General features: G+C 44.9%; 1 protein-coding gene across 1 annotated transcript in view; it reads left to right on the top strand.

Moving 5' to 3' along the window:
* Positions 1 to 13,310, top strand: part of dbn1 (drebrin 1) — a 178,015-nt gene that overhangs the window by 140,587 nt on the left and 24,118 nt on the right. The window contains exons 9-11 of the mRNA XM_009295616.5: positions 499 to 552; positions 4,172 to 4,286; positions 7,002 to 7,106. Coding sequence (XP_009293891.1) covers positions 499 to 552; positions 4,172 to 4,286; positions 7,002 to 7,106 — 274 coding nt within the window. The remainder of the gene's footprint in view (positions 1 to 498; positions 553 to 4,171; positions 4,287 to 7,001; positions 7,107 to 13,310) is intronic.

Below are 13,310 nucleotides of genomic sequence, written 5' to 3'. Positions count from 1 at the left end.
ATATGTATTTTTATATTCTGGGTAAGGCATAAGATTAAAAAAGGTAATCCAAATAAATATTCTCCCATAATTCTGATAAGTAGCCCAATCTGTACTTTTGTAGTTTGATACTCATAAAATGATAAATAAGTACATAATATTTTAGCATGTGTGTGTGTGTGTGTGTGTGTGTGTGTGTGTGTGTGTGTGTGCGTGCGTGCGTGCGTGCGTGCGTCTGTCTGTGTGTGTGTGTGTGCGCGTCTGCTTTTATTGTCTGATTTGTGTACTTACCTGATTACATTCTCTTAAAACTATACATATACTGGGTTGTGTTATATATTTTTTCACTTACTTGACCACTTGCATTATCTTTAGTTATCATTATATTTATCACAATTTGTTCATAAGATATCACATTTTCTTTCAAATCATAATAAACCCTGTTTACATTACCAAAAAAGCAGATTAAACTTTGCTGCCCTCTGCTGGAAATAAACACGCGCCTTCATCCTTCCACAGACAGAGCCCAGCTGTGAAGACCCTTCCCTGGAGAAGAAGGAATCTGAGGTTGAGGTGGGTTGAAACTGAGCTTTTAATGCCACACCAGCATCTCTGTTTTCTCAGTGTTTTCAAAAGGAGAACAGACTCTGACCCTTAAAGCCTGAAATGTGGGGCAGTTTTGTGTTATGATGACAGATATTCTGCTGGGGTTTACATATGGGTCAGTGGAATTCCTCCTACTATTTTAGGACGGTGTGGGTTTTTTTTTCTGTGAGTGTACAGTCAATAGAATCTGGGTGACCAAATAAAATTCCAGGGCAAATCTTTCTTACCTGCAGTTACAGTGTGTTACAGACTTTATTACTGTTTTAAATCCATGATTGCATTTACAATCCAGCAGTTACCTTTTTGACTATTCACATGATTGCATTTACAATGCAGCAGTTCTCTTCAATGTTCACAAAAATACTTAAAAGGCCTAAGACTTTTAATTCTTTATATTATTGCATTCAAATGATGCAAATGATTATTCATTCATTCATTCATTTAATCATTTTCAACCACTTTTCCGGGGCCGGGTTGTGGGGGCAGCAGTCTTAGGAGAGAACCCCAGACTTTCCTCTCCCCAGACATTTCCTCCAGCTCTTTTGGGGGGATCCCGAGGCGTTGCCAGGCCAGCTGAGAGACATAGTCCCTCCAGCATGTCCTGGGTCATCCTCAAGGCCTCATCCCAGTGAGATATGCCTGGAACTCCTCCCTATGTAGGCTTCCAGGAAGCATCCGAAACAGAGCCACCTCAGCTGACTTCTCTCGATGTGGAGGAGCAGCGGCTCTACTCCGACCTCCTCCCGGGTAGCAGAGCTCTTTACCCTATCTACTGTATAAGGGTGCGCCCTGCCACCCTGTGAAGGAAACTCATTTTGGCCACTTGTATCCGAGATCTTGTCCTTTCAGTCATGACCCAAAGCTCATGACCATGCTGGATAGGCGAGAGTAGGAATGTAGACCAGGGGTGTCAAACTCAGTTCCAAAAGGGCCGAAGCCCTGCACAGTTTAGTTCCAACCCTGCTCCAACACACTTTCCTGTAGGTTTCAAACAAGCCTGAAGTACTCAATTAGTTTGATCAGGTGTGTTTAATTAGGATTGGAACTAAACTGTGCAGAGCTGCGGCCCTTTTGGAACTGAGTTTGACACCTGTGATGTAGACTGACCGGTAAATCGAGAGCTTTGTATTTCGGCTTAGCTCTTTCTTTAACACAATGGACCGGTACATCGACAGCATTACTGCTGCCGCTGCACCAATCTGCCTGTCAATCTCACGTTCCATCCTTCCCTCACTTGTGAACAAAACCCCAAAATACTTGAATTCCTCCTCCTGATGTAAAGACAAACCACCTTTTTCCGGTGGAGCACGATGGCCTCGGATTTGGAGATGCTGATTCTCATCCCAGTCGCATCACACTCGGTAAAAAACCAACCCAGTGCATGCTGAAGATCCATGTTCCATGAAGAGATGAGATCCTGTGGTACCCGAACCGGACCCCCTCCAGCCCAAGCCTTGAAGTTCTGTCCATAAAAATTATGAACAGAATTGGTGACAAAGGGCCGCCCTGCTGGAGTCCAACATCCACTGGCAACAAGTTTGACTTATTGCCGGCAATGTGAACCAAACTCCTACTGTTCATGCAGAGACAGCCCTTAACAGAGCACCTCTAACCCCATACTCCCAGAGCACTCTCCACAAAATGCCACGCGGGACATGGTTGAAAGCCTTCTTCAAGTTCACAAAACACATGTGGACTGTTTGGGCATACTCCCATAAACCCTCGAGCACCCTGGTGAGGGTTTAGAGCTGGTCCAGTGTACCACGGCCTGGACGAAAACCGCATTGTTCCTCTTAAATCCTAGGTCCTGAATCCTAGGTTTAACCATTGGCCGGATCCTCCTCTCCAGTACCCTTGCATAGACTTTGTAATATGATTAATCGCAATTAATCACATTTAAGATTAAGTTTGTATTTACAAAATATATATTTAAATATATACTTTTTGTTCATATATACTATATTTTTATTTATATTTGTAAAAATACACACACGTTCTGCACATTCAATACAAAAAGTATACAAAAGAAATATATTTACACATAAATTTATATTAATATCTTATTTGTATTATTTGTGTTTTATATAATTATTTTTATATGAATATAAACAAGCATTTTATACAGTATATTCATGCATATATTTATATACACAAAAATATACATAGTACACACAAATTGTTGTGTTTTGTAAATATGAACATTTATTTTGGATGCAATTAATCAAGATTAATTAATTGACAGCACTCATTTATATCCTACTGGATTAGGTTATCTTTTTTTGTATTAAATATATACCTAAATTAAATATTTTACTGTTTTTCTTAGCCCAATAAAATCATTAATAAACAGTTATATATTCTTTTTTTAAGAGAATTGTTGTACTTTATTGGAAAAATTACAGAGGACACAGACTATTTTTTTATTTCTGCTTGTACCTTGTCCTGTTTTAAATCATTTTAATTTAAGGACCTTTTGTAATTTTACTGAAGCCCACTATAGTTGGATTTAAAACATCCTTCAAAAGTTTTAGTCATTAATAATATTAACAATAAATAAATGCAATTTTAAATGCTCGAATTATACTGGTGTATTATTAGCTACAAAACTATATTACTGTTTTGGAGCAGAAATTAAAATTTTATTTAGTTTATTTAGATCATACCTGTACAATATGGTGTGTCGAAAGGATCTGTTTAGGCCCTCTGCTGGTTTCAGTATGCATGCTCAAAAAAATAAGTATAAATACACACACAATCTGATTTTTTGTTATATATTTTTATATAATATATATATATATATATATATATATATATATATATATATATATATATATATATATATATATATATATATATATATATATACCTAAAGTTGAATCCAGAATTATTAGTCCCCCTTTAACTTTTATTTATTTTTTATTTTTTCCCCATATTATGATGAACAGAGCAAGGAAATTTTCACAGTATGTCTGATAATAATTTTCTTCTGGAGAAAGTCTTATTTGTTTTATTTTGGCTAAAATAAAAGCAGTTTTTAATTTTTTTAAAGCCATTTTAAGGTCAAAATTATAAGCCCCTTTAAGCTATATTTTTTTGCTATAGTCTACAGAAGAAACCATCATTATACAATAACTTGCCTAATTACCCTAATCTGCATATGTACCCTAATTAACCTAGCTAAGCCTTTATTTGTAACTTTAAGCTATATAGAAGTGTCTTGAAAAATATCTAGTCAAATATTATTTACTGTCATCATGGCAAAGATAAAATAAATCAGTTATTAGAAATGAGTTATTAAAACTATTATGTTTAGAAATATGATGAAAAAATCTTCTCTTCCTTAAACAGAAATTGGGGAAAAATATAAACAGGGGTGCTAATAATTTAGGGGGCTAATAATTCAGACTTCAACTGTATATATATTTCCCTCTTGCCTTTGTACAAGTGGACAGTTTGACATCTGCTTGTATATATTTATAATGTATGTAGCATAATTTGAATAAAATACTAATCATAAAAAATACACACTCACACACATTACAGTACATTCAACAGCATAACTATGGTTTGTTTCATATGTTTATAGGAAGCGGCAGCCATCATTGCCCAGAGGCCCAGTAACCCACGGGAATTCTTTAAGCAGAGAGAGAGGGCCATAGCCAACAGCGTGGACATCTCGCCTGTAATGACACACAGGACCGGTAAGATCATAGTTAAGAGCTGATGCTAAATCCTAAGCCTCTGTTTGTCCTGCTACTTGCCTTTCACTTGTCTCTCAATCTGTCATTTAATGAATCTTACAGCCGAGCTCAGGGTAGACCATCTGTCTCACAGTGTGCTGAAATCTCAGCTCTTAATCATCACCACTGATTTGTAATGATCACTGATAGATGATTTATGAAGATAAATTATGTAAAATATGAATATATGTATATATAACAGGGGTTTTCAAGAGGTACTAATCTTTAAGTTTAAAAGATTACTACACTTTAACTACAAATAAAAAAAATTGATATCATAAGGGGAGTTTTAGAATCTAGATAAACCAGTCAAACCAGCTCAGGTATGTTATAATCATAAGAATGTTATCATATCATTGAATGGGCGTTATCAGTGGTTATCGGCTGATAGATATGGGCCAGTAGGGGCCTTCTGCGACCACTAGTAGGCTCAGAAGGCTGTTATTATCCATCCACATGGTTAATCAGCTACACTGCTAGAGGAGGGGGCATCGCAGTTGCGCAGTGGGTAGCACAATCACCCCACAGCAAGAAGGTTGCTGGTTCGAGCCCCGGCTGGGTGAGTTGGCATTTCTGTGTGGAGTTTGCATGTTCTCATCGTGTTGGTGTGGGCGCCACTAAGGGAGGGGAAGTTAGGACGATTCGAAGGGCCCACACATTTAGGGAGCGCCCAGAGACATTATAAAGGGCATCACGGTGGCACAGTGGGTAGCACAATCGCCTCACAGCATGAAGGTTGCTGGTTCGAGCCCCGGCTGGGTCAGTTGGCATTTCTGTGTGGAGTTTGCATGTTCTCAGCGTGTTGGTGTAGGTGCCGCTAGGGGGGGTAAAGTTTGGACAATTTGAAGGGTCCACATGTTTAGGGGGCCCCCAGTGAAATTATAAAGGGCTGCGACACTTTCAACCATGATTCCGTCCCCCATTACCCCCTTCCCGCTTTTAACTTCGCTTGTCAGAAGGACCGTGGTGGCCAGCGGTGCCGCAGGGTGTGGGATTGCTGCGGGTGCTCCAGTTTGCCCTACAAGTCCAAAAACATGTGGTACACATAAATTGGGTAAGCTAAATGGTCCGTAGTGTATGTGTGTGAATGAGTGTGTATGGATGTTTCCCAGTGATGGGTTGCGGCTAATAGGGCATCCACTGCGTAAAACATATGTTGGATAAGCTGGCGGTTCATTCCGCTGTGGCGACCCCAAATTAATAAAGGGACTAAGCCAAAAAGAAAATGAATGAACTACTAGAGAAGACTTCAGATGCAGATCTGTTTTTACATTACTGTGGCGGTTGGGTTTAGGGTTTGGTTCTGGGTAGACATTAATAAAATACATATAATGTGAAATGTAATAAATAACATTCTCGTTATCTTCCAGCCGCAGCCGTATGTATTCTAGCTATAACCGTGTGGATGGATGATAACAGCCTTCTGAGTCTACTAGTAGGCACAGAAGGCCCCTACTGACCCATATCTATCAGCTGATAACCACTGATGCCCATTCAATCGAGTGATAACATTCAAATCGGCTGTCATTTTGATCAGTTCAAGTAGTCTAATCTAACTTGGCTAAAAAAAAAAAAAAAAAAAACACAATAGTTTGTGTACTTGGTATTTGTATGATTATTAGAGTATTGTTAGCATAGCAACATGCTAACAACAAGTAAACTCTGCCGGAATCATTTATTACATTGTACTTTGCTAAGTCATTCAGGTTTGCTAATTCTAATCGCAAATATTATTTTCGGTTAAACGGACTAGTTTATACTTTGTTCCAAGTAAAGCTGTTTTGTTTAGTCTTGTTACTTATTACATTGGCTTTGAATGTGCACCTAAAGGTTGAGTAAAGAAACAGTTTCTATTAACAATTCTGGTTAAGACAAGACAAAATGTGCCACTGAAAATTTTACATGCAGTCTGTCATTTGACTGTAGACCACCTTATGTTACCCTTACAAAATTATGAAATTAACCCTGGTTTTATAATGGTAAAGTACCATATTTTGTCCATTTTATCATGGTTAAACTATGGTAAGTGTAATAAAACCATGGTTAATTTTTATATAGGTGGTTTAAGTAGGAGTATTTCTAGCAAATATTGCTTTATTGTCAAAAATGCTATATTGCTGCATTTTCCAACAGACAAACGATTACTGGTTGAAGATGTGATGTCCTTGCTTATATAAGATTATAGACGTTTCAGTTTTGGAGTGAATATCAAACTACCACACTACCATCTACAACTGCTTCATTATGTTCGGAGGAGTGAAACAGCACACTAACTTCTGTTTTCTTACCTCTCTCCTTCTACCTCACTTTTTTTTCTCTCTATTTCTCGGTTAATACCTTCTTTCTCTTCTACTCACTCCATGATTTGCTTGTTAACATCTGTTCGTTTTTCATTTTTCACCATCCATCCATTCCATCTTTCCTTCTGACGATCCTGGATCTTATTTAACCTCCACCCGATCGCTCCACATCCATCGTCTCTTCTGTTTTGAACTTGTGCTTCTTTAATCATTTCTCTTTTGTACGGATTTACCCTCCTCTCTATCTATCCCTGGGTTTCTTTCCTTCTGTCTCTCCGGATTGGTCTCCCACTGTCGCATCTGTGTCCGTCACTCTGTGTGTGTGTATGTGGGTGTCCGCGTGTCCCGCACCATGGTCCTGTCTCCCGTTTACCAGGCCGCTTGGACAGTCCATTCTTGAGGCAGCAGCACAGTCCATCCGATTGCAGTCCGTCCCCTTCTCGCACTCCGCCACTATCGCGGCGGCAGCCAGGTCCACCTGGTAGGTACTGGACAGATCTTACTGAGGGCGTCAGCCTAGGACCACCAAGTCACAAGCCTAGCTTGTAGCCACCCCTTCACTGAGTTACGGATTTTCTTTTGGCCTGCTCAGCAGAACTGCACTTCTCAAAGCTATCACTGTAGCTGCACTGCACCGGGATGCACCAGGTCTGCCACTGTCAATGTCTGCTAGAATTAGATAGTTCCTTTGGCATAAAATTAAACTCAGCCTTGTGTTATTCAAAATCTGACCATAGTTGGCTATGTGACAGCTTCCTGAATTGTGACCCATTACATTCCAAAGCTTCTTGAAAAAGTACATTTTGTCAATTGGAAATATTGGTTAAAAAGGGATTGTTCACTCTAAAGTGAAATCTCTGTCGTCATTTACTCGCCCTTCCCTAGCTTGAACCCTATTTGAGTTTCTTTCTTCTGTTGAACACAAAATTTGTTATTTTGAAAGATGCTGGTTGGTGACACTAATTGACTTACATAATATTTTATTATTACTGTGGAATTCAATGGTTAGTATCAACCAGCATTCTTTAAAATATCTTATTTTGTGTTTAACAAAAGTAAGAAACTCATAAAGGGAGAGTAAATAGTGATGTAATTTGTTTTATTTCGAGTTAAACTATATTTTAAGGCAGTGGTTCTCAAAGTGGGGGTAGGGAACCCCTGGGTGGTCGCAAGACAATGAGGTGGGGGTGGGGGGTGAGGTCTGTGGGTTGGCCGCTTGGTGATTTCCAAAAATCTTATATATTTTATTAAACTATTACAACTATCATATTTTATCCATAACCTGCAGAATATAAAAATAGTTCTTAACGTATATAATATGTAATATTTAGTTGATATTTAATAATTTTTAATTAAAAACATGCAAATAAAAAATCATCAGCCTTTCAATTTTTTTTTTTTATTTATTTATTTTTTTACATTGGATTGCCACCCCTGGGTTTATTATGCTAGATTACAATCACAGCAATAGCGTTAGTTGCAGCAGATTGATTTTACGGTAAAATGTTAAACTTTGATACCTTTATGGCAATCACATACTGTACATTAAAAAAGAGGTTGTGACTGAACAAGGAGGATGATCTCCAAGTGGCTCCAAGTCTCCAAAATTAAACCAAGAATAGTCTTGTGCTGTAAACATTGTGCTCATCATTTTCATTAAGGGAGATTAATATTAAATTAAACCAATGAATAATTATTATAAAAAATAGACTGTTGCACTTTTTTGTGTCGTCAATAAGCTTGTTTATGTAATTCCTATTGGGGTGTGTGCACCATTGTGTGCAATATTTGTATGCTTATAACCACCTCTGAGCATAGACAGGGTCGCGAGTCACTGGTGTTGTTTTTTTAGGGGTTGCGGGCTGAAAAGTTTGAGAACCCCTGCTTTAAGGGACTGTTTGAAACTTCCACTGAAAAATCCAGTCCAGTGAAAAGTCCAGTGTCCAAAGTGTTTCAGTGATCCTGCATTTTTATTTATTAAAATAGTCAACCAATTAATAATGTGTCAATTATTGGTAGTGATAAAGCACTAACAACCTATTGTAATTTGTCAGACACGCTGATGCCATGTTCAGACTGCTTGATTTTAGCCCCGCTTTTGAATCGCAGACTGGTTTGAGAAATCGCCGACAAATGCCTGAAATCACAGGCAAATTGATGCTCTTTCACGTGAGTAACAATCACACAATGTGAACGATCAAAGACGCAATCTGAGAGAATCGCCAATGATTCGCTGATGCCCCTGAGATATTTTCATGCTAAATATCTGGAGCTGTCGGCAATTCAATACGAGTAAGAGAGCTAATAAGAGAGCAGCATCCACTAGTATGGGTACCTGTATCTGCAGGCCACCGGGAGGATGGGGGAGAAGTTAAAAGCGCTCATTTTCAGTCTATTTGGACCCAAGAAATGGAGGAAATACTAGTGTAAATTTGGTGAGCAAATATAAACATTTTCTACCCCATTAAATGCTTCTTTCTCATTATGTAGTTAATAACAAAAGTTCCCCTTCGGGGGGAACTTCAGCACTATAAGTGGATTTGATTGTAAAATCCACGCATAGGGAGGTTCGGTTCAGAAGCTACTCGTCTGAAAGAGTATTGAACGGGCCAATTAAGAATGAATTGGCAGCGCAAGCCTGCGCAGGTGAGCGGCATAAGCAATCAACTGAGTATATAAGCTCACCTGGCGCCAGCAGACGCTATCCTTTTCGCTTCAGAGACTTTCTGATCGAGTCGATGAGGGTTCCTCCTGCTGTGACCAGCGATTCTGAGCGAACGAGAGCATTCTCCCGGTCCAGAGTGTGTACACGCAGTGGCAGACGGTCGAGCTGGGTTTCTCCCTTGCCTGGCGTTCTTTGGGTCCGGTCCTCCAGAGCGGTGCGTATAAAGTTGCAAACTTCACAGAAAGAGCAACACAGTCGTGCAGCACGTCCTTATCAGGACGGCGCTCCGACTGTGCGTTTCTGGATGCGGTGGTTTCCTGTCCTCGGATGATGGGCGCGGGCACTGCGTTGCATGTCTGGGGGTCCAGCATGTTAATGCGCTGCTCGCGGGCAGTTCATGTCGTCATTGCGATGCCATGACTGTTGCGCAAGATCGCGGTTAGCCTTTGCAAAAGGGCGAACCACCCCAGTTGTCCCCTGCTCTGCAGCGGGCACTCGGGCAGATCTGAGGGTTTCAGCGAGAGATAATCCGTCGCCCACGGGCCCGCGGACCTCCCGCTCCTCTAAGCGCTCCATCCAAGCTTCGGGCGGGGGAAGCGATCCGTCTAACAGATGGTAGCCCTTACGCCCGATGACACCGGAGACCAGATGTCCACCGCGGCATCGGAGGGTGGGCTTTCATTGTCCGATGATGATCCAGACCCGCTCGCCCCCTTCGGGCTGGTGAGCGCTGTCACTACGGATCCTGAAACGGAAATGTTAGCCGTGCTTTCCCGGGCTGCTTCGGCCGTGGGTTGGAGATGGTTTATCCCCCAGCTCCGCGGCCGGACCGACTAGAGGGGCGTTCCCTTCTTCCCGGAGGGGCACAGTAGGCTCACGCGGTCTTGTAAAGCACTTTTTTCTGCTCGTGCTGCGTGTTCCTCCACCCTAACCACTCTTGACGGTGAAACAGCCAGGGGGTATGTGGCGATTCCTCAGGTTGAGTGCGCGATGGCGGTAAATCCGCGCGGCGCCTCTTCTTGGCGGGGTCCGCCTCGTCTCCCATCCAAAGCCTGTAAGTTATCTACCTCCCTCGGAGCTAGAGCTTACATAGCTGCGGGCCAGGCTGCTTCCGCCTTGCATGCGATAGCCACCTACCAGCGCTACCAAGCGCAGGCGCTGGCCGAGCTGCACGAGGGTGGGTCCAACCCAGGCTTACGAGCTTCGCACCGCCGCCGACTTAGCTCTTCGGACTACTGAGTCCGCTGCGTGTGCGTTGGGGAGGACGATGTCCACATTAGTGGTCCAGGAGCGCCACCCCTGGCTGATATGCGCAAAGTCGACAAAGTCCGCTTTCTTGACTTCCCCATATCCCCAGCCAGGTTCGGCGACACTGTCTGTGAATTCACCCAGGAATTCAAGACGGTGAGAGAGCAGTTGGTGGGTGATGTCTATCGGCGGTCCGTAGCCCGCTCCGCCCGCCGTGCCATTCATACCTGCTCCTCGCCGAAGGCGCCCGCCTACGAGAGCTGCTCCGCCCCCGCACACGCCTCCGGCGAAGCGAGCGCGTCGGGCACCTCGGAAGCAGGCAGCCCCCCTGCCCAGAACGCCGCTAAGTCCGGCAACGGACCGCGAAGCGCCCCTGGGACAGGCCATCTGGAGAAGAGGGAACTTGCTCTTGCCCCGCTGGAGGGGGGGGCCCCATTTCCAACGGCACTTTTTACTGCCATGAAAACATTATGAAAGGGCACTTTTCACTTCCCCAGATGTGACAGCCCGAAATCTGCCAGTCTGGGACGCTATGCTTTCTAGCTTGCAGATTCGGTGCGTTTCGCCAGTGGCTCACGAGCGCTGGGAGGACGGTCTCCTTTCTCCCACCCCTCGAGCCTCCCCTCCGGAGCTCGGGTTTGGAGTGAGAGCAAATATCTCACCTCCAGCTTTTCCGTGGGACCCGCGAGCTTCCCGGATCAGCACACCCACTCCGCGCTGCCCCACTGCTGGTACGTCAGCGATTGTAGCGATGAGTCCATTAGCGAGAGCTCTGCCTGCCTGGTTAGCGCGGGCCAGCTCTTCGCGGTGGCTCATACGCACAATCAGACTCGGCTATGCGATTCAGTTCGCGAAACGGCCCCCCAAGTCACGGGTGTGTATTCACCAGGGTCAGCCCTCTGTCCGCCCCTGTCTTGCGAGAGGAGATTGCTGTCCTCCTGGCGAAGGATGCAATCGAGCCGCTCCCTCCAGCCGAGATGGAGAGCGGGTTTTACAGCCCACGCTTCATCGTGCCCAAAAAGAGCGGTGGGTCACGGCCAATCCTAGATCTGCGCGTTTTGAACCGCTGCCTGCACAAGCTGCCGTTCAGAATGCTCACGCAGAAGCGCATCCTCCGGTGCGTTCGTCCTCTGGGTTGGTCTGCAGCATTAGACCTGATGGACGCGTATTTCCATGTCTCCACTCTTCCTCGCCACCGACAGTTTCTGCGGTTTGCGTTTGAAGGTCGAGCTTGGCAATACAAAGCCCTCCCCTTCGGGCTCTCTCTGTCTCCGCGGGTCCTCACCAAGCCCGCGGAGGGTGCCTCAGCGCCCCTTCGGCTCGCGGGCATCTGCATACTCAATTTCTTTACGACTGGCTGAATTTTGCCCTCTCTTTGATTATGCACAGAGTTGATTATGCACAGAGACAAAGTGCTCTGGCACTTCCACCTGTGGGGGTTTCAGGTCAACCGAGAAAAGAGCAAACTCGCCCCCGTGCAGAGGATCTCTTCTCTCGGGCTGGAGCTGGACTCGGTCACCATGGCAGCGCGCCTCTCCGGAGAGCGCGCTCAGCTGATGCTGTACTGTCTGAGAGAGCTCGACAGTAAAATAGTGGTCCCACTGAAACTATTTCAGAGGCTCCTGGGGCATATGGCATCCGCAGCCGCTTCATGCCGCTCGGATTATTCTATATGAGACCACTTCAGCACTGGCTTCACGATCGAGTCCCCAGACGTGCATGGCACGCGCGCGCACACCGAGTCTCTGTTACTGCGCTGTGTCGCCGCGCCCTCAGCCCTTGGAGCGACCCCTCGTTCCTACAGGCCTGGGTGTCTCTAGAACAGGCGTCCAGTCTTGTTGTCGTTTCAGCAGACGCTTCCAACACGGGCTGGGGGGCTGTGCGTTGCGGGCATGCGGCTGCGGACCTGTGGAAAGGTACCCAGTTGCATTGGCATATCGCCTGGAGCTGTTGGCAGTGTTCCTCGCTCTCCACCGTTTTTTTCCGGTGTTGGAGCGGCAACACGTGCTGGTCAGGACGGACAGTACGGCGGCGGTGGCGTATATCAGCCGTATAGGGGGTATGCGCTCTCGCCGCATGTCTCAGCTCGCCCGCCGTCTGCTCCTCTGGAGTCATCCGCGGCTGAAATCGCTGCACGCCATTCATATTCAGGCAAGCTCAACCGTGCAGCCGATGCGCTCTCACGGCAGCCTTGCGTCCTGGAGAATGGAGACTCCACCCCGAGTCTGTTCAGCTGATATGGGCGCGATTCGGGGAAGCCCAGATCGATCTGTTGCTTCCCCCGAGATCGCTCATTGCCAGTTGTTCTTTCCCTGACCGAGTGCTCTCGGCACGGATGCACTGGCTTACAGCTGGCCTCGGGGCACGCGCAATACGCGTTTCCCCCAGTGAGCCTGCTCGCGCAGTTACTGTGCAAGGTCAGGGAGGACGAGGAACAGTTTGCTGGTTGCGCCCCTCTGGCTCAACCGGACCTGGATGTCAGAGCTCTCCCTCGCGATAGCCCTCCCCTGGCAGTCCCTTCGAGAGAGCACCTACTCTCTCAGGGACAGGGCACCACCTGGCACCCTCGCCGATCTTTGAAGAGATTTTTAGACGCGAGGAAGACTTAGGTAACCTCCGATTGCGGTGGCTAATACCGTCACTCGGGCTAGAGCCCCCTCCCCGAGCGCGCCTATGCCCTGACGTGAAGTCTATTCACTGAATGGTGTGTCTCTCGCTGAGAAGACCCCCGTAATTTGCCAGATCAGCGTTGTGCTTTCTTTACGCCGAGAG

Source organism: Danio rerio, chromosome 21, assembly GCF_049306965.1.
Source record: "Danio rerio strain Tuebingen ecotype United States chromosome 21, GRCz12tu, whole genome shotgun sequence".
Taxonomy (NCBI): Eukaryota; Metazoa; Chordata; class Actinopteri; order Cypriniformes; family Danionidae; genus Danio; species Danio rerio.
This window is presented reverse-complemented; position numbering and strand designations above follow the sequence as displayed.